The 21,071-nt window shown below is 40.9% G+C and overlaps 1 protein-coding gene across 6 annotated transcripts in view; it reads left to right on the top strand.

The window, feature by feature from the left end:
* KIF5C (kinesin family member 5C) overlaps nucleotides 1–21,071 on the top strand; it is a 138,089-nt gene that overhangs the window by 85,452 nt on the left and 31,566 nt on the right. For all 6 annotated transcript variants that reach the window (XR_003096326.1, XM_025215982.1, XM_025215979.1 and 3 more), the window contains 7 exons: nucleotides 1,327–1,395; nucleotides 7,087–7,293; nucleotides 9,448–9,594; nucleotides 13,336–13,524; nucleotides 17,238–17,355; nucleotides 18,826–18,902; nucleotides 20,274–20,383. Coding sequence is in view for 5 of the 6 variants with exons in the window: in XM_025215982.1 (XP_025071767.1) it covers nucleotides 1,327–1,395; nucleotides 7,087–7,293; nucleotides 9,448–9,594; nucleotides 13,336–13,524; nucleotides 17,238–17,355; nucleotides 18,826–18,902; nucleotides 20,274–20,383 (917 nt within the window). In the remaining variant the exon portion in view is untranslated. The remainder of the gene's footprint in view (nucleotides 1–1,326; nucleotides 1,396–7,086; nucleotides 7,294–9,447; nucleotides 9,595–13,335; nucleotides 13,525–17,237; nucleotides 17,356–18,825; nucleotides 18,903–20,273; nucleotides 20,384–21,071) is intronic.

Raw genomic sequence — 21,071 nt, forward strand, 5'->3', positions numbered from 1 at the left:
CCCACCCCCACCCCCGTGCCGCCCCGGACAAGCTGCCTGTGGCTCCATCCTCTGCCCCAGCTGGGCTGCCCCTGTCCCTGTCCGTGCCCCCTTCGTCCCTCAACATGGAAGCCTTGATCTGCACACCCCACACCTCTTCTCCTGTACGGACTTATCGGCTGGATGCTGCTTTCCATACTGCTGTGCTGCATGTTGGCTATTGGATCGGTATCGGCCGATATGGCTGGTTAATAATCTGCCATTGGTATCAGTCAAGAAAATCTTTATTGGTGCACCCCAACATCAGAAGTCAATCAGTTGTTTAGGATGCTTGTCAGTAAAACTCAAAGAATTCCAGTTGGCGTTAATGAGACACAAAAACAGCCACTTTGATCTTGGGAGTTGTTTTAGAAGTAGATGTATCGTTTCTCCACAAGAATGGAGGAGACTGGCTTCATCAGTTGCCAGGATTGGCATTAATGTTGAATCCATGTGCCCAAAGAATATATACAATGGAATTAGACATCTCTCTTTCTGCTTCTGTGTTCAGCAGCAGTTTCTAACCCCAAGGGTGTTGTCTTAACTAAGAACCTGAAATGCCAATAAAATTGGTTGCCTGGAGATGCACTAGCCAGACATTTGTTTCCTTCAAGGTCTTTGACAGAGAAGGAAAGATGAAAATTTAACAGACAAAATGCCTACATTTCCTGTTTTCTTATGACATATTTTTTGTTCGTGTTATTCACAGCTAGTCCTAGTTTTTTTTATTTAATAAGTCTATCTTCACTTAGAATAGAGCCTACATTTATATTTTATATGTCTATAGAACGTGACATCCAATATGTTTACAGCTAATGAAACATTAGAAAATAAAGTTGTTATAATAGGACTGTTGACAGATCCTTCCCTGTAAAATACTTCAAATTTAGGGATCTTTTCTGGTCTCTTTCAATGTGTGAAGAGAAGAGTTGGATATAGATATATATTTAGAAAAACTTTAAAATGGAATCATCAGCTTTAGCACTGAAAGTATTGTGTTCTCCAGTTGTTATAAACTGACAAAAGTTGCAGGTGCAGCTACTTACCATTTCAGTATCATAGTCATGATCTGAGGCAAGCCTGGTTAACTGCATGCTATGATTTTTATTAAAAGACTACTAAACACTTTTGTATTGGTATTACCACATATCTCTGTCTTCTACTTCTTTTCCCCCCTTTCCTACTATTTAAACTTTGACTTGCTTTATTTTCTCTGTTATGGTATTACTGTTATATGGATTCCAAAAAAGAAAGACTAAAGATTTCTAAGCAAAACTACATATAGAAATATTTTTAATTCCATTGCAGGATGATGAAATCAACCAGCAGAGCCAGCTGGCTGAGAAACTAAAACAACAAATGTTGGATCAAGAAGAGGTAAAAAAAAAAAAAAAAAAAAAAAAATAGTATTAGTTGTACAGCTGCATGTGTCATATTTACTGGCTAAAATTCATTTGGATGAGAATTGCCTGTGTGACAGATGGAAAGGTTTAAACTTTAAGTTTGTCTGCTAGAGTTGAAGCCCAGGTAGCTCCATAACAGGTATGCCATAGTGCTGTCTGTTAGGTAGAAGACATCAGTGTAGGAGGTTTACCAGCATTTTTCACTGTTTAAAAACGTTTTTCAAAATGTTCATATCTTCCAAGGTGCCACACCCAGGCAGACATTAGCCTATTGCCTAGTTTCCTTAGGACTATGGACCTTTATAAAATTATAAACACTGGTGAACCTGTATTCAAGCATTACTAAATGAGGCACAATTATTTAGTGCAGTGATTCTCAACCAGGAGTACTGCAGCACCCTGGAGTGCCTTGAGATCCTTTCAAGGGTGTCCCATGGTGCTGCTCAATGTTAGCACTATTAGGTGAGCTAACATGATTCACAGGATAAACCCGGAGATTTCAAATAGGAATCTACAGTGTTAACAACATTCTGCCCCATTGTTTTCTTTCTGAGTTCTTTGCAACAGAAGAACTACTCTATTATTTTTCCATAACCAAAAAATGAGTGAAAACTTATGAGTTAGCATTTTTCAGGGGCTGTCTCCAGGGCTTCAAATCTAAAAAGGTTGAGATCCATTGGCCTAGGGAAAAGTGTGAGATTGAGAATTGGATATTCTTGCGTTTTCATTTTGGAGTTGCCTCTGATTTTGCTCTGAGGCTTTGGAAGGATCAGTTAATCTCTCTTTATATCAATGTTTCTTTTGTAAAGGAATCCTTGCCATATATAAATGAGGGTGAGGATCCTTACTTCAGTCACAGATATTAAATATATAAATTAATACTGATTTACTAGGTGCTTTGAAGATGTTCAATACTTCAATTATAAATGCTGAATTATTTTTATTGAGTTCCCCAAATGTACCTCTCCTACTTAGAGAATTTGGATAAACTGGAAGAGAAATTAAAATGCCTTGTAATCAATTAGTCTTGCCATTTTTGCTGTACTTGCTTTTGCAGTTTACCCAAGTTTGCAGGTTTCTCATGGATCAAATTCTTTTACTGTATCATAACCACAGACTAAATGTAATACCACTGTAGTCTAAGCAGTGCATACTGACGATTTACACCAGTACAACAAAGCAGATATAGCCTCTGTGTTATCTTTTTCCTTATTTTTGAGAGTATCCTCAAGTTATATCTGTACACAGTTTCTAGCTTTCTTGCTTCATGTATAGAAAACATACCTTGTTTAACTCTGCCCATACAAGTATTTTGTGAATGGCTCTTCTTTGGTTTAATCTGTTATTCAGAGTAGTTGATATAGTTTTAGACAGGGTCACATACAATTTGGTGGGTGCATGAGGTTGGTCAGATCATTATAGGTGATGGGTTCCATGTGTTTGAAGGTTCTCCAGTTCATTTACACTATTCTTGTCCCTTTTTAAGGCTTGATTGTTAATCACAGTGAGCTTTTTCTCTACAAATTACTCTAAGCATCTTCACTCATCATAAGTTAGTTCAGATGGTGCTGATTACCTTCACTGAGAGAGCTCCATTGTGAGCAATTACTAGTGGCCATTTCATAGCAGAATGACCATATTGAATTTTACCTTTCCATCTGTAGGAAACAATACTCAGCAGATGTTTGTCTTCAAATTCTTTACAAAATTTTCCGTAAGTTGGGGAATTTTTTCATGACGGGGAGGGGGCAAGAACAGGAATGAAGGAGGAAGGATCAGAAAAGGCACAGAGTTCTGTAACTGGAATTTGGTTTTCACTTTGTCTTGAGTGCTAATCCCTACACTTTTTGCTAGACTATATGTCTCCAAAAATGAACTTCTTTCCTCTTCCTTTTGTGTAATAGCTGCTAATACAGTTGTAAGTATATTCAGAAAATTATCCTCTCCTGGTTGCTAAATAAGGATGTCCAAGCATTTTCCCTAGGTACAGAACTGGCTTGTAGTAGAGGCAGATATTTTCTGTTTTCAAAACCAGGTTTTGCTCTTTGCAGTGATTTTTACCTTTTATTCAGTGGTAATCTATTGGTATTTTATGACTCCAAATGAGATGTTCATTAGAAAAAGTTAATATTGTCTCTTAATTAGAACAGAAAAGGAGTGCAATGATGTTCCATCCATTAGCATTATTTTCTGTTACCCTCCAACCCCCTCATCCACTCCCCATAAGGATAAGTCATCCTTCCCTTTTGGTCACTTCTTATTGGGTACTTGAATTTTCTTGTCTGAAGCTTAAAAGTAAATACATCATTTCACAATCATCTTCTCCCACTGTTTCAAAACAGGATCCTAGTGCTCTTTGGGTTTAATATCTGCAAATTTTAATTTGCATTCCAAACCTGGCTTTTTTCTACTCATTCCCTATTTCTACAGTTTGTATGTTCCGTACTTCTGCTCTCTTTGCTAATCTTTATTTCTTGAGCTATTTGAAACCATCTACTTCTAGATCTTGCATTATTTGGGAGTTTCCTGTCCTATCATTACTCCTTGTCTCCCTGTGATTCCTTATTTGATCAAATTTTGTGGGATATTAGCCTATTTTCAGTGGCCTCTGACAATTTTTGGAGTAATCCCAGCCTTGCTGTCTTTATTACTGAAATTCCTGAAGCTAGTGTTGTATCACTTACAAGCTTTACTAAGTTATCTGATAGGGATGGCCATCTGGAGTCCAATGTATTAATCTTGTAATTTCCTCTTTGAAAGAATCAACCCAGAATGTTTAAGGTTTTGTTTTAGTACATGTAAACTTCACCTGCTTTTTGCTACAGAAATGAGCCAGCTGCTCTCTGCTCCTGCTTGCGATTAGCTCATTGAAATATGTGCTGCAGGGTGGCTGTCTAACTGCTGTTCTCCATAATTAGCCAGGGCACTTATTTCTGGCTGATTAAACTAGCAGATTCATTGCTAATATAAACCATGTTACAGATAGGATACCTGCTGTTATAATACCCTTTGTACTCCTTTGCCACTGTTCAACTATTTCTTTCTTGGCTCCATTTGTGGTGCTGCATAGTGGTTCTGAATCTTGTTAAGGAAACTCTGGTTCTTCTTTATTAGCACATGAGGATAGGACTCTTTGTACTAAGCTAAGCCTAAAGGCTTCATAAATTGTTCTGGTCTGCTTTAGTTTTTGAATAAGGAGGTGTTAGTGATTTAACTTTTCACATTGCTCCAAGCATCCTGAGATTGCACCAACTCCTCATTTTTGTATGACTGTATTCACCTCAGATAAATTATGATTTGGATACTGGCTTTTGTAAGAAATATGTGATTTCTAATAGACCTTCACCTTCTCTTAAGTACTCTTTCAATGTCCAGGGATGTCTGTCTGTGGTTTGGATTTGATGTCAGCCTGAACTTTCTCGAGGCTTGAGAATGAGTGGGTAGGTGACAGGGGAAGCCCAATCAGCACTAGCTACATACTACATTATAGGAAAGAAGAGCTGGAAGGGACCTCATGAGGTCATCTAGTCCAGTCTTCTACTCAAGGGTAGGATCATCCCTGACTAAACCATCCCAGCCAAGTGTCTGCCCAACCTGTGCTTGAAAATTCACAGGGATGGAGAATCCATAACTTCTCTAGGGAACCTGCTCCAGCGCTGGACCACCATCATAGTCAGGGTGACTTTTTTTTCTTTTCACTCCGAAGAGTGGCAGTGGAAGGAAGAACCATTCGCACCTATCAGAGTCTCCGATTCTTGTTGCTTTGATCCTCTGCTCCTGTAATCAGGTTACCTGTTAAACAAGAATCTATTTCTTGTTCCTAGGCTTTATACAGTGCTGCTTTTTGCCTTATGTTTAAAAAAAATAAATTAAAAAAAATGCACGTTCTGATTTAAGTGTGTCACTTTCTAAAAGTGTAACTGTCACGGCGCAGGGTCCTGCAGGAGGGCCGTGATCTCCTCAAGGCCTCCTTCCTGTGCCAAGTTCACCTAAGGGCACCCTCCAATTCTTGCCCGCCATGTCTTTGGTGTTCCAGTATATTAGGGAGGCTGCCTTCACATATTCTTAGACACAGTTTAGATGTGCTCCGAGCCCTGTGGGCTCCTGGACCCCTTTGTGGGCCCCGTTCTATAGTGGGTGTTTCGGGGCACCCTAGCCTTATGGGCTATGCAGGACTCCAGCCACCCCTGTACCACACCCCAAGCCTCGCAGATGGAATAGACGTTGTTCTGTCCGGGCCCTGTCTAGCTCTGCGCCCTGTCTGGTGCCCAGGCTCTCCGTGGCTGTGGTCTCATTCAGCACCCTCTCTGGTGCTTGTCTATGCTGCCCCCTTCTCCTGGGGCTTCTCCACACCCACACTGGGGCTTCTCAACTGCCCCTCTCTGGGGCTGGGGTTAGTGCACCCCGAATGCTGTGCCCTCATTGGCACTGGGGTTCCCACACTACTGTGGGTCCCCTATGAGGCCTCTTCCAACCCCTAATAGCCTCACCCAAACCACCGGTGACAAACAGCAACACAAACGCAAGCCCCTTGGCTATAACATAAACTGAAGCCGCCTAGCTATAACCATGTTCAAGCCTACTGGGGATACTTCATCCTGCTGCAGTGTCAGACGCTGCTCCTGCATTCAGGTTTCTCCTTCCTCCTTGGCTGCTGGCAGGGGACTGCTCTGGCTTTCGGCCCCCAGGCAGGTGTGGGACATTAATTACTCTAGTTGCCCTGGTGAACACCAGCTGGGTTCCTTACTCTCTGCTAGGGCTCTTTCCCTAGCAGTTTCCCCTCTTTAGGAGCAGGGCACCCAGGTACTCTGCGACAGTAACATTAGAGACAAGTGTTGGGAGATACATTTCAGTTTTTGTTTCTGTTTTATTTTGACACAGTTCTCTTATGGATAATGTAACTTGGAGGTCTTCCTGTGAAGAGTGTATGAAATCTGACTTTTGAAGAATTCTTAATTTTCCTTTATTTTATTGAGATGGGGTACAATGGTGTAGGAGTAAAAGGAAGTCTATAAAATGGACCATGTTGTAAACCTGACTATATCTCTTAATGGAGAATAAGTGAATTAAATGCATTTTTGTAGGGAATTTGGGAACTGTCATAAGTCTGTGTCAAATCTGTACTCGTTTAGTTAATCAAGTTGTTCTTGTTGTTTTACATTTATTTCTGCAACAAATATTTTATTAAGATACCTGCCTAAGGTTTCATCTTTCAAATGTCAGATTAAAAGGATCATCACAAGTTTGCTTATTGAAATATTCCCCGTAACAAAATGCCACAAGATGTCCCAAGCTATTTTAGACAGCTTTTTTACACAGTTCATTTCAAAGTTTTGACTCTTTGACATTTCAGTTCTTTGCCCAAGTTGGAGAATTAGATTGAGGGCAGAAAAAAGGCATTTGGAGCTATAAAATTTCTCCAGCTAAGCTTCTCTGCTTCAATCTTGGACATAATAGGATTTGATTAAGCTTTCTTTTCTATAAGGTTGGGAGCTTTTTTGCTTGGTTGCTTCAGAGATTCATGTACATTGATATTGATATTATTTCTGGTAGAATGGCAAGATTTATTCTCTCTCCTGCAGTCACCTGCTGCTCTTTGCATTGTTGTAAACCTTTTAAAACTAGTTCTTGGAGCACACCCGTGATCTCTGCCATCTGTTTTCAGCTTTTGGCATCCACTAGGAGAGATTACGAGAAGATCCAAGAGGAACTCACTCGTCTTCAGATTGAGAATGAGGCAGCGAAAGATGAGGTGAAAGAGGTTCTTCAGGCCCTGGAGGAACTAGCTGTCAATTATGATCAGAAATCACAGGAAGTAGAGGACAAGACCCGAGCCAATGAGCAGCTGGCTGATGAACTGACACAAAAAACAGTAGGCATATATATTCCCAATTATTCCTCTTTTTTCACACAGTTTTTTTTATTTGATCAAAAAATAATTCAAGTGGGTAGATGTAAAGGTTTTGGAGGTGTCCCAGATACTTGCTAGCAGCACCAATCTGTAAACCTGTTTTTGAAGGCTGTGGTGTAATGTTTTCCTAGTTTTTGTTAAAAAATTGACTAGAGAAATGAAGATCTGTCTTAATTACAGTTCCCATACTCTGTCACAATTACAACCAATAATAGCTTTTGTTATGGTGACCACACTCCTTGCATAGAACATGTAAAAAAGGAACGGTAAGTTGTAGGATCAAAGCCTGAGAATAATGATATTTTAAATGGCTGAACTTCTCACTCAGTAAGTGTGTGCAGTTTTTCGGAGGGAGAAAATCCTATGCTGCTTGCCACTTCCTCTCTTTGCTGTGTTCGTGTGCTCTGGACTGCAGAGCTACTGTTACTACAGGTTGGTGAAACTCTTCCTTCTCTCCTCCCTCACAGAGTTTGGAATAATCAGAAGTTTGACATTTACCATCTGAATATAACACAGATCTGTCTTTCCCCAAGCTCTCTGCGGGAGTAGAGATAATGTTGGCATTGGGGAATGATTCAAGAGTGCAAATATTATCACAGCCTCACTGTAATCATTCACCTCTAAATTTCTTTCTCTGCAATGCATAGTTAGACTCCTTGGATGTGATCAGAATGAATCACCTCTGGCTTGGCCAGTTTACAACTCCAAGTTTAGATTTGTTTTTAGCTGGATAGATGCTGGAACAGCTGTAACTCAAGTCAACTTGGGTCATAGTCTCACTCCAATTTTCCTTCATTTATAATCGATAGTATTATATTGATTTTGTGGTACTAACATGTTTAATGTTGGATTAATATTACATTTAATAGATTTACTATTAGATATTCATTGTTTGTTTTCTCATGCTATTTACCGTAAGGTGTATTAACAGTCTGCTGAGTACATAGGGGATACAGAAGGGCAGTTAGATAGAAGGTACTGCTGTACAAATGCAGTGTAAAAATGCAACGAGGGAAGTGTCATCTTAAATATAAAGAGAAACATTTAATAAAAGGAAGTCTGTATTTGCTAGTCAGTATCACTGTGAGTTGTTTGGTAATAGATAAAAGAACAGCTCCTAAAAATCCTTAAAAAAATTAAATACTAAAGATAATTTTCCCATAGTGTAATCAGGATGCATGACAGGCCACACTATATAAATCACATCCATGTAGTTTTCTCTGGACTATGTACTGAGGACCTGAAGGGAGGTGGGGTGGAATGAGACAGTTGAAATAAAGAAATATTATTGGCTGTTACCAAGACCTTTCTGCCTAAGTAACAGTCCTGAAGAAAAGAATCCTATCTGAAAGGGAGATGAGTAGGCTTATTAGCTCTAGATATATCCTTATTTGTGAATCCTGTCGGCATAGGGACGTTATTGTTCTCATGTCTGCCTTCATGGTACTTAGCGCAAGGATGAGATTTTTCTTTATCCAATTCAGTACTGCATAAATATTGTAAGAAAACATTATGGAAGGAAGAACCCTGATAATTATATATATGTAATACATAATGCTGCCTGTCATGCATATAAATAGATGCACACCTGTCACCCTGATTAATATTCTTGAATATGTATTACACTAACAAGGCTCATTTTAATTAGATTAATGTACTTAAGAAACTTAAAGCAGCCTTGTTAGCAAAGAAGTAAGATCTGTCTTTTAAAAACGGATTATATAAAGGAATTGTATGCTTCAGGACTAAAGGTACGAATCTGTGTAATAATATGAAGTGTGGCTGTCGCACATGAGTTCTGGTAAGGTTAAAAGAAATTATCTTGTAATCTGAAAGTCATAATTGAACGGCCTGCACCCAAGGAATGACACTCGAACACTGCTGAAGCAGGGGAAAATGACATAACAGTTATGTTACTGCTTAAGGGGAGACATAAATGTAACAACATAAATGTAACAGTCAAAACCTGTTTTGGCTGTTGAAGTAAGAAAGGTGGCATGGGTAGATGCATTCTACTTTGAGAATCAGTTATCAGTTTTTGGAAATGGTATCTGTTGTTTGGTTTGAAAGGAATTGGAGGACAGGAGGGTAACTTTGTTTCTCAATCTTTTCCAGACGGCTTTGACAGCCACCCAGAAAGAGCTGGGTCAGTTGCAGGAACTGAGCAATCATCAGAAAAAAAGAGCTACGGAAATCTTGAACTTGCTGCTTAAAGATCTGGGAGAGATTGGGGGAATCATTGGTACTAATGATGTGAAAACAGTAAGCCATCTCTTTTGTAGTACTTTTGGTTTGCAAAAATATAAAGGGTTGTTGTAGAGCATCAAATTCTAAGCCCTTTACCTCTGAAATGGAAATGTTATGCCTGTTTGGAACACCACATTTTAAAATGTTTTATTTTTTTCTTAGTATACATTTGTCTAAACTGTAAAACAACATGCATCTTGGCACAATCTATTATGAGGAACATTTATATTCATGAAACATTTGTTTTAACAACTCTCCAGCAGATCAGGACAGAGGCAGGCGAGGGAAAAATGCTTATCTGTACAATGGCTTTTCACAGAAATAATGAAGACCAAATTGATCACTAGCTTATAGGTAATAAGTGACACAGGCTTAAGGCTGTCACCTTCCAGTGCTGTTGAATTGTGCCAGTTGCCACATAAATGTCTGCATGACCATTTCATGAGCCAGTAGTCAGGGACAGAGACAGATCTGCAGATGATTCCCTCTCCTTTGGTGTACAAAAATGAGAATTAACAATTGCCACTGCCTTGGAGAAACCTGGATATAATGTTTCTGGTCATACCTGAAAACTTCAACTAATCAACTTGGTATTTGCCTGCTGGCTTGCTCTGCTGAATGCAGATAGGGGCCCAGCTTTCCACTTATGCTTTCTTTCCCCGCAGCTGAAGTAAATTCCAACTAGTGGGAAATGCATTTTAATGCTGTTGGCTAAACTGTGCATCAGTTAAGTAAACTGTTCATTTTAGTTGATTGCATGGCCTTGCAGCTTCCCCAACAGCATTGATTGCAAAAGTTTTCTGTTTGCCTGTTTGAAATTAAATGTTGGTAGAACATCTTGGTGAGTTTGCTTAAGACTCACTATTTCCAAGGAGTTTTGAATATTGTATTTACCCTGTAACGTGCCCTTGCCAGTGAATTTTCTCCTTTTTGGCTTCATTTTTGAATATTGGATATGTTGTCTTACTTTTCTAAACTCTTTCCATGCTTCAAAGATTAAAAAGCACATCCAGCTGAATACCCTGTCTATGATTTGCTCCTGGGACTGGTTCTGGGAGTAGTTGAGCACCATTATCTCCTGCTAAACTCTGTGGAATTTGCAAGCACCCTGCTCCTTTCCATTTGGCAATATGTTTCTTAGGACACATAATGTCTCTGTATTTCCATGCCTATGAACAGTCTGATGTTCTAAAATGTGAAAGGGAATGAAAGTCCATGCAGGATAAGGGATGCCTTGGTTAACACACAGTGAGAAAACAGGGTTTTTGGAATCCTGCTGTGTATTAGATTCCCCAGGTTCTGAATGTATGTTAGCAATTGCTGTTAACTTCTGTGATAATCCCAGCAACCCACAGGTGCTTTCAGATATGTGCCAGTGTTTTAAAAGGGCAATATTTTAAATCAACAAACTGCACTCCAGTTGGTGGCTGATGCAAGCCACCAATAAGCCTCATATTCAGAGGGTTTATACCAAGACAGAGGGAACTCTGCCCAAGTTAGTGTGATTTCATTTGAATGATTTTTAATGTGGTATTAGCACAAGAGTGAATCTTTCATTTAGATGTTACAGCAACCCCTGGTGGCCACATTATAGAGGAAGTTTTCAGAGAGAAGTATTTGGAAACAGAAGCCTATTGTTTTGTTCAAAGTTTTATATCAAGTAAGATACTACGGCTTTACACAACAGCTTTAAGGTCAAATACGGCACAATTGAAGGGACCTTTAAAATGATACAGACTGTAAAGTTCAGCCAGGAGGTAATTAGCAGCTTCTCCAGAATGTGTCTTAATTTCAGAATGAGTTGGATTTTGGAGGCAGGTGACCTCTTTATGCTCTTGTGAGAAGGTATTGGAAGGGCTTAGCTTCTCAGTAGCCATGCTGAGAGGAATGTGAAGCCCTTTGAGGTGCTGTGACCCACATATTTGCCCTTGCATACTCTATATTGCTTGTCAGTGGGTACCTGAAGGGAAATCAGAAAGAGAATCAAGAAAGACATAGAAAAGAATACAACACAGTCTTGGAACAGATAGGGAAGAAAAGTGCCTACCTAGAAGTATAGATCCTTGAAGAAAAAGGGTTTATATACTTCTTTTCAAGTGAGACTTATAGGCCAAAGCTGTCACTTGTCAGTGGTCTCAGATGGAGAATGGTTTATAAAGGTGGGTTTTTCCCCTCCTTGAATGCTATGGATAAGCTCCCTTGCCTTTGGCTTCATTAAAGAGGGGAAGGTTCACTGTTGTTCTAATATCATAATATCATAGGAAAGCTCCTCTAAAACAGGTCATTTGCAATTAAATCTGCTGTTCTTAATTATTCCCAGCATTAATGTTGAGCAGGGATCCTGGTTTTCTCTGTTTAAAGTCCCAAATTCCCTTATTAAAACCCCCCAAAATCCACATTTTTCTGCAATTAAAATGAAATGCCACTATATATACAGGGATAAGTTGAACACAATATTTTATTGATATATTTACAATTTTAATAATTTTGGAAGCCTACCAGTGCCTCAGTCATTATAATAAAAGAAATCCTAAATACCTATATATTTTGGCATTTGATTTTGGCTTTTTAATCATGAAAAATCAAAGCTTCCCATGCCTCCTTCATTTACCAAGACACAGGTCCAGCTGTGCCTGTCCTTTCTGCTGCTTTGTGGCACTGAGCAGCCCTGATATGCTGATGCGTCTCAGTCCCAAACCACGGCCTCCCCAGCCCTGCTGATGCTCCTCACTCCTGACCCACAGTCCCCTGGCCCTTCTGGTGCCCCTCATTTCTAACCCTCAGCCCCTAGCCCTGCTGGAGGGGGCCCTCAGCTGCCCCCTGCCCCTCTTGGCCTCATGTGGACTCAAAGGACTCCAGTAGGGGACGGAGGTGGGGGGTCCTTCAGGGGTGACGGGGAGCTGCATGGCCAGGCCACTGGGGACCAGTGCCCATGTGCTTAGTGGCAGAGGCAGCCACATGAAGCCAGGAGATGCTCAGGTAAGGGGGGGCCCATGGCCAGGCTGCATAGCACAGCCCAGGGCCATAGGCATCCCCTCCTCCTCCCTCCAGCCTGCGCTGGGGCTGGACTTGCTCTGCCGCCACCTGGACAAGTAGGAGCTGCCGCAGCTCCGATGGGCCGGACAGAGACCGCCTGGAGCTCTTCCTCCTCGGCCAGCTGCCCACAGCATGTCCTGGGCCAGGGCTTTACACTGCTATGCTGGTCCTCCCCACCATGCCCCAGCTGCAGCTGGTGGCATAGGGCAGTGTGTGGTGTCCGAGCCACTGCCTGTGCCACGAAGCTTCCTGCTGCCCCTGAAAGACCCCCACCCTCCTGCCCCCTTTCCTTCGCTGTGGAGCTGGGCTTGCTGGTGGTACTGAGCACTGTCTCAGCCCCCTGCCTGGACGTGTTGCGCGTACGCACACCCCCCCCCACACCCCCGCCCTAGCTCAACCCTCTTTAAAGGAGATATTCCACGTTTTTCTCCAGCGAACGAAAACCTGGATCCCTGATGTTGAGCCTGCAAATTAATGGGTTGTAACCAGAGTATGAGGCTTAACTGTTGGACACTCCTTTTTGTCAGTCAAGATTCTGAGAACTTGAGTGATTCAGCATCTCAGGATGTGGATATGAAAAACTCCAAACTTAAATCTATCACTTGAGTTCTGGTATGTGTCACTTAACTCTAGACAACTGATTCATCACTCTGGGCCCTTTGCATTGTTTTTTTCTTTTATAACCATTTAATAAGCAGTGCTTCCCTTGGTGTTGTTTAGTTAGCAGATGTGAATGGGGTAATTGAGGAGGAGTTCACCATGGCACGGCTCTATATCAGCAAAATGAAGTCTGAGGTTAAATCGCTGGTGAACCGGAGCAAGCAACTGGAGAGTGCCCAAATAGACTCCAACAGGAAGATGAATGCCAGTGAGAGGGAACTTGCAGCCTGCCAGCTCCTCATCTCACAGGTATGTGTCTTTCCTCCTTGTCTCTTTGTTATTGATTTTACATTTTTATTGCTCTCTCTTCTTCTTTGAAATTATTTTTGTTCTTCCCCTAATTCTTCTTTGGCATGCTCCTGCCTGGCTGTAGGCATTGATATAAGTCGTGTTGTACATTAGAGCTGATACTCTTCAAAGCTGTTTCATCAACATGTATTTCTACAATTCTGCATCTTTCAGCACTTTCATCAATAGTAACCAGGCTGGGAACATTTAGCACATTAGTATTATGCCAAATAGTATATACAATAATACATTCAAAACTATGGAAAATAATACCTATACCTTTGAAAGCCAGATGGGAACAGGATTTTCTGGTAGGTGCTTGATCAACAGAAATGGATGCAGGCTACAGCACCCCAGAACAGATAGAATTGTCTGGATGCTCTGGGTCCGATATTTGTGTCCTTAAAGGACATAGTAAGTGCTGAATACCAGATCTCTCCAAGAGCCTTGTTATATGTTAGTTTTAGACAGCCCCTAGAGTTCTTAACCTGTGGATTGTCCCCACATTAACACCTAAAATGAGTTTTAAGTGTGCTTCAGGTGGCTTAAAGTTATGCCACTTCAGGGCAGGGTTACCTCTAATACAGGTTACCCAGTGCTTGTTCCATTCATGTGTGGCCACTTCCTAAGTTACAGTCCTCCAGCATCCCAGGATGTAGTGTTCCCCCCCCCAGCCTGTTCTTTATGGACAGACACTGCATCCCCTGAACTCTACGGCCCAGGGAAATGTTCTGGCACAAAGATAACTCCCCTTTTCTCCCCTGGGGCTGTGACCTTCCCACCTGGAAGGGTGCACTCCTGTGCGAACAGCCTGCAGAGCACATGCCAGTTAGCCAGGTCGCAAGACACTGATGGGTCCAGAAATAAGGGCTAGAGAGGGTGTGGGGAAGGAGGTAGGGGGCCAGATCAGGTCTCCAAGAGCTGGGGCTTTCTTCCTGGGGCAGGAGCAGTAGCTCTTCCCAAAATACCTTCTCTCACCACTGCCACCTTCCAGCCACTCCAGGAAGCATGATCAGCATCTTCCACACCCCATCCCAAATCCCAGTTTATTAAAACATATCTTCTTTAATTTACTCCCTCTTTATTTTTTTTCAATTTTTTTTTTCCTTTTTATTTTATCCTTCAGTGGCTGACTTCCTTCATTTCATCACCCTTTCTCTACCCTCATTTCCTTCCCACTTCCAATTTCATTACCCACCCCCATTCCATTAACCCTCTGCCTCCTAGCTTTATGTTTCTGCCCTCCCTCCCCACAACCTATCTCTTATATTGCCCCCCACCCCACCTAGAGCAGGGATGTCCTAGAGCAGGCCTGTCTGGGCTTACCAGCCCTGTAGTGACAGCTCACAGCTGTAGCTCTTAGTTAGGCCCCTGCTTGCCAGCGCTCCAGTGGCAAGTCACAGCTGTGCAGGTGGGGGACAGACAGAGAGAGTTTTTAGCCTTAAGGTGTGACTACTCCACACCTAAGCTAGCAGTAGCACTGATCAGTATTTGAGCAGTTCCAAGTGCAATGTCTAAAAAGGCTTCAAATTCACTTTTGTGTGAAAGGCATCTGTGTTCCCTGGTAATCTTACCTGTATGAGGATGGGGACAGGAATTGTGAGTCAGAAAAAAATGGGTTTTTATCATTAAAATATAAATAGGAATGGGTCCTGTGCTGCAGCTACTGTAACTCTTTATGTCTGGAAAAGCAAAAGCTATGACGTTAGCATCCCAGAGAAGCAGGAGACCAATCTGTGACTGGATATCCTGTGTTCAGGAATGTTAAATGAAGCATGAAATGAATGATTATGGCTGGTTATATCTTCTGTCACTGAAACCATACACTTGACAATTATACTTAAGTCACATGACACTTTACATGCTAAAAGTATTTTGTAAAAATTACCCAGTGTATTCCCTTCAACACTGATGGAAAAAACTGACACAGGCTTTTTTTGCCCAAAGTGGTAAGAGGGAGTGAGAGGTAGCAGAAAAACTTGGGTTGTGCTGAGACTAGTAGGCTACATCTCTTTCTCTCTCTTTGTCTCACTTCTACATTACTGTTAGTGTTGTATAGAAACCAAGTAGAATGCGTGTATCAAACGTGATTGCATTTATCTTAGCATTTGGGGAGCCTTGTAAATAGGTTTATGCTGAGGTGCTGCTCGTGCCTAAGCCCAGGGGGAAGCTTAGTAACTGAGGTAAGAAGCTTGTATTGAAAATACTGTTAAATAGAGTCCTAGACATTGAATGTCTGCCATACGTGGCTAATTCCTGACTTTGGGGACTGAGCAGTAGCAATCAAGCGTAGAAAGACTGACATTCTTGTAGTTTAGAAATGTGAGAGTCCTACCATGATAGGTATGGAATTCAGACACATTATCCCATCACTCAGCTCTGAGAAACTGAATTCTGTCAGTTCTCACAAAGGTTATCACTAGGGATCCAGGTTTCTCATTTCCCACCCACCCTCTGCCCTACACACCTCCTACCCCCACACTGGGGAGTTGGGGCCTGGGGCCAGGGGGCAGTGGGTCAGGAGTGAGGGGCACTGGCAGCGCCAGGGGGCTGCAGGTCGGGAGTGTGGGGCACCAGCAGGGCGGGGGAGGCCGGGGGATGTTGGGAGTGAGGGGCAATGGTATGGGCAGGGCATTGGCATATTGGGGCTGCTCAGTGCCATAAAGCAGCAAGGGGGACAGCTGCAGCTGAACCTGCATCCTGGTGAGCAAAGGGACTGGGGAAGCTCTAATTTTCCATGATAAAAAAAAAAACCAAAATCAAATGCCAAACTATATAGGTATTTAGGATTTATTTTATTATAATGATAGAGGCACTGGTAGGCTTCCAAATTGCTTTAAAATTGTATGTAAATCATTAAAACATTGTGTTCAACTTGTCGCTACATATAGTACTGTTTCATTTTAATCATGGAAAAACATGGATTTTGGTTTTTTAAATCAGAATTTCAGATTCCCCCCTTCCCCTCCCCTTTAATCAGAGAATTTGGGATTTTTTTAACAGAGGAAATCAGGATCCACAGTTATCACCTCTTATGATATTTAATAGGGAAATGTAATGTGAACTCTAGACTTCTTGTCTGTGCTGAGGACAGTGTTTTATAAAAATCTGAAGACCTCATCAATAGAAATGCAGTAGCTCCCACTCAGAAACTGGGAATTTGATTTTTAGATTCCAAATGAAATACAGTTTGCCTTTTAAAATGTGAACTACTATTTTTATGTATTAAAATGGCCTTTTTGTTGCAGAGATGTTTACAAAAATATGGCCAAATAATTAAGATTGCTGTTGATCTATAAGTGAGATGTTTAGTATAGCTTGCAATGTCTGGGAAGTTACACCAGTGTGTTTTCTGTCCTGACCCAACACCCCCCATTTAGGCTATTGCTGTGGCTTGATAACAAGCCAGTGATGTTCTCCATGTGGCATTTTGAAAATTTCCCGTGCTGTGATTTCAGTGTAGATCTTGCTTATTAAATATGACTAGTAAGTATTAACATTGCTTTGTGTGTTACCTCTATCTCAGGTCCTCTACTTCATTATCTCTCAGTAGATAGCTCTAGATGCATAAAGCTTTCTTGCTTTTCTTAATATGATGAGTCAAGCCCATTTGTTTCTAGATAACAGGCCTAACTAGTTATATCTTATTGCTGCTCACTGGTTTTCTTTTAAAGCATGAAGCAAAGATCAAGTCTCTGACAGACTACATGCAAAATATGGAACAGAAGAGAAGGCAACTGGAGGAGTCACAGGACTCGCTTAATGAAGAACTTGCCAAGTTGCGCGCTCAAGGTATTGTACTTAACGCATGCTCATGGATATCGGTGTCTTCTAATCACTGGCTTCTGTCAGCTACAGGCTAGACAATTCAGTACTATACAAGTTAGGCAGTTGTTCTGGAGGTGTCACTTTTTTGTCGCTTTCCTTCTGTAAAAGGATTGCCCCCAGTCAAGCCCCCCTCCTTCCTTCCATTGCCAGAGGTATAACATGGCTAGCCCAGATTGGACAAGTAAGATTTTAATTCACGTGTCCAATCATAATCATCACAGAGGGTCTTCATTTAACAAAAACGAACTCTGAAGACGCTGCAGGAATGTAACAGGGATAGGAGATCTGAATACGCATGTTTGACAATGAATGGTTTCCCTGCTTATAAAATTTTCCTGAATTCTTAGCAGTCAAACAGTACAACTGTGACTTGGATTAAACGTACACCCTATTTTAGTGATTTGCAGGATGTGCCATGCTCACCTTACAAAACAAAGTTAATCCACAACTGTCTAATCAATGCTCTGGATTTTGTGGGTTTCAGCATTGAAAGAATGGAAACTATACAGTGGGCCAGACTTTTGAACACTGTAAGCAGTGTAAGCAGTGCAATGTAAGCAGACACTCCCAGTGATTTTAGTCAAGAACCAAGCCTTTGCTTTCATAATCTTCTTCATTATGTTGTAAAGTTCTTGGATTTTTGTCTAATAACCATGGTTGCTATTCCTTACAACCCTATGGATCCTTTATTTGATCCCAAGCAGCATATCCCTCTTCCAGCAGCTGCCGAATGACCAGCTAACGCAGACTTAATTTTACAAAAAGTAAATTAGGTTATTCTGGTAACATGTAGCAATGTATTTAAAAACATTGTTTCTGTTGCCCTTTGGCTGTGATAAGGCCACGTTTTCTACCATGTAATGGGGTGATGTTCAACCAGAATGTCACTCCATATTCCTTTTCAGGTCTTCCTGGACTCTGGGAGCAGCAGCTTGTGACAAAGAAATTGTTCTTTAATGGCTTTCTCAGCCAGTCCTGGGAAGGGTGTGGCACCCAAGAACTTGGATGTCTAGCAAATGGTGGAAGGGGAGGACAGGAATCATGATGGCCAAAGGAGAGTTAGGTAGAGTTGCAAGAGGACAAAATTGGCTGGAAATATGTAGGTACACAGAGGTGGTGTGCACTTGTAGGTGGTGGAAAAAGAGATGACTTAGTGTATCCACATGTCACTACACATAGAGCATTGAAAGCCTGGGGCTAGCCCTCTATTATCATTTTCACTAAATCAGTGTTAGTGCATAGATCATATTCCTTTTCATTTTGTTACCATTGAAAGTCTACCCAGGACAGTCACTGTGTGTGCTGAATTCTTAAGAATACTATACTTCTGGAAAAATAAACTGTTGGAGTGATTTTTCTTTTTTTGGTTTCACATTCAATGCATTGGGGCAGGCATTGGTTAATTCTTTACATTTTCTTTTTAACCATAAACAGAAAAAATGCATGAAGTCAGCTTCAAGGATAAGGAGAAGGAGCATCTGACTTTACTTCAGGATGCAGAGGAAATGAAGGTAATGTTGCCTGTTACAAAGCATATTTCTCACCAAGAAGATCTGTCACACTTGTGGTTAGATTCTGCCTTCAGTCACATGGTGTGCCCATTCATTTTTTAATAAACATTACCATCAGTGATACCCATACATTTCTTATAAAAAAATCTGCCTGTCTTGTAGCCCGCTTACCTTCCCATCTTGATGGGGTAGACCTAGGTAGAGCAGAGGTATGTGAACAAAGGAAGAAGTAAATTACAGACAGAATATCAAAGGTGGCTGTGTTTGAGAATGTGTTGAAGGCAGAGCTAAACTCAAAAATGTGAAGAGGTCTAGTCAGATGAGTTAATTGCACAGATTTAATCAAATGGATTTACATCCATTCTTCTTTCTAAGCACGAATTCAAGGCTTAAATACCACCAGTAATTGGGAACAATTTCCTTACATATGAATGGAAAACCAAATCCAGTTCACTGCTGCATTTCTCTAGTTTTATACCAGCTAAAACTCTATGATGTCTTATCAGGTAAGTGATGAATGGGATCATATGGGTTAATGTAATTTGCATATTGAAATATAATAAAGACAAGCCAGGTTGAGTTGTAAAGAACTTTGAATACCTCCTTCTAGAAATGAGTAAGTGAAATACAAAGCCAAAACACATTATTCCTTCTTTCTGTTTCACACATAGAATGTGAAGATGAAATATTAGATGATAATGCAGTGTATTGGTGTTTTTTGATGAAGATTACACAGTATGTATAAAGGCAAAAAATGTTTTATAGGGATAGTTACTGTTGTACAGCTTAAAGAATTTTGACTTCCAATTGAACTACTTAATGCTTAGGTTACATAATCACACAGACTTATTCCATGTGCTTGGAGAGAAAAACATATCTTGTGTAATATCAAGTCAAGAAGAGATTATAAGGTAGCTTTCTCTATTACTTGACGAAGCTTTAGCTCTAGGAGTTCAGTAATAGGGTTATGGGTAAGCCTTCCTCTGTATAAATAGGTCAAAGATTTTCCTGGTGAACAAATAGGTACCATGATACAGGAGAATGGCAGGAGCAATTGTAAATCATAGACTCTACTTCACTAATGCACTTTGCGGTCTGTATGTATCACTCCTTGCAAGGTGACAGAAATCAGGCCTCTTCAATAATAGAAGCCACATGCATGTTTGTGAATTAAGCACTTAGTGATATACACAAAATGGTATTTATACACAAAATGGCATTCATTAGGCTGTCTTGAGCAAAGTTCTGATTTGACCTGTTTTTAAATTGGAAAAAAGCTCAGTTTAGATATAAGTTGCCAAAGGGGAGAAGAATTATAGAAGCATACTTGCTTTCTGTTTTGTGTTTGGTTTCGGTCTTTGCAAACTACAGAAGACACTGGAGCAGCAGATGGAGACTCATAGGGAAGCCCATCAGAAGCAGCTGTCCAGGCTGCGAGATGAGATTGAAGAGAAGCAGAAAATAATCGATGAAATCAGAGAGTAAGCTCACTTGCTTTCTTCCTGTCACTGTCTTTTCTCTTGTACTTTTCTGATGACACTAGCCATGTCTAGCCTGCAAACTTACTGTGCCAACAGCAGTGCCATATGGTTCTGCACATATTATCCAGGCGAGTCCATGCATTGCTGAGGGCTGGTGAATTAACATGGATGATATTCAGTGCCAATTAGTCCAACCTTGGTGCTGCATGAAATCCATTAACCTGCTTCTGGTCCAGTCAGGAACACATATAGAGTAATGTGACATGTTTGAGGGCCCTGACGCAAGGCATAATAAATTTGCTGTCTAAACATGGCCTCAGAGATTGTGTATTTACATCAGTATCGATGTATGTCAGGGTTTTAAAATCCAGCAGCACATTTTCCCTGTACGGCTATTTGTATTTATTTGAAGATAAAACTAGGATAGTATATATAGTATTTCATGCATTAAATTGTTCTTTTGCTTTCTGTGTATCTGCTTTAATAAAAAGAATTGCAGAGTGGAGAAGAGAAGGACAGAATATATAACGGGTATCCGATAATAGAAATATACAAGCAAGAAAAATATTACTAGAAGCAAATGAATCGGGAAAATAAAGGCTTTCAGCACCAGTACCAACTGACTGGTCCTGTCACAACCTTTCTAGCACTCCAGTAGCTTTTTATTCCAGGACCTGTAGCATTCCTG

Source organism: Alligator sinensis, unplaced genomic scaffold, assembly GCF_000455745.1.
Source record: "Alligator sinensis unplaced genomic scaffold, ASM45574v1 scaffold810_1, whole genome shotgun sequence".
NCBI classification, from domain to species: Eukaryota; Metazoa; Chordata; order Crocodylia; family Alligatoridae; genus Alligator; species Alligator sinensis.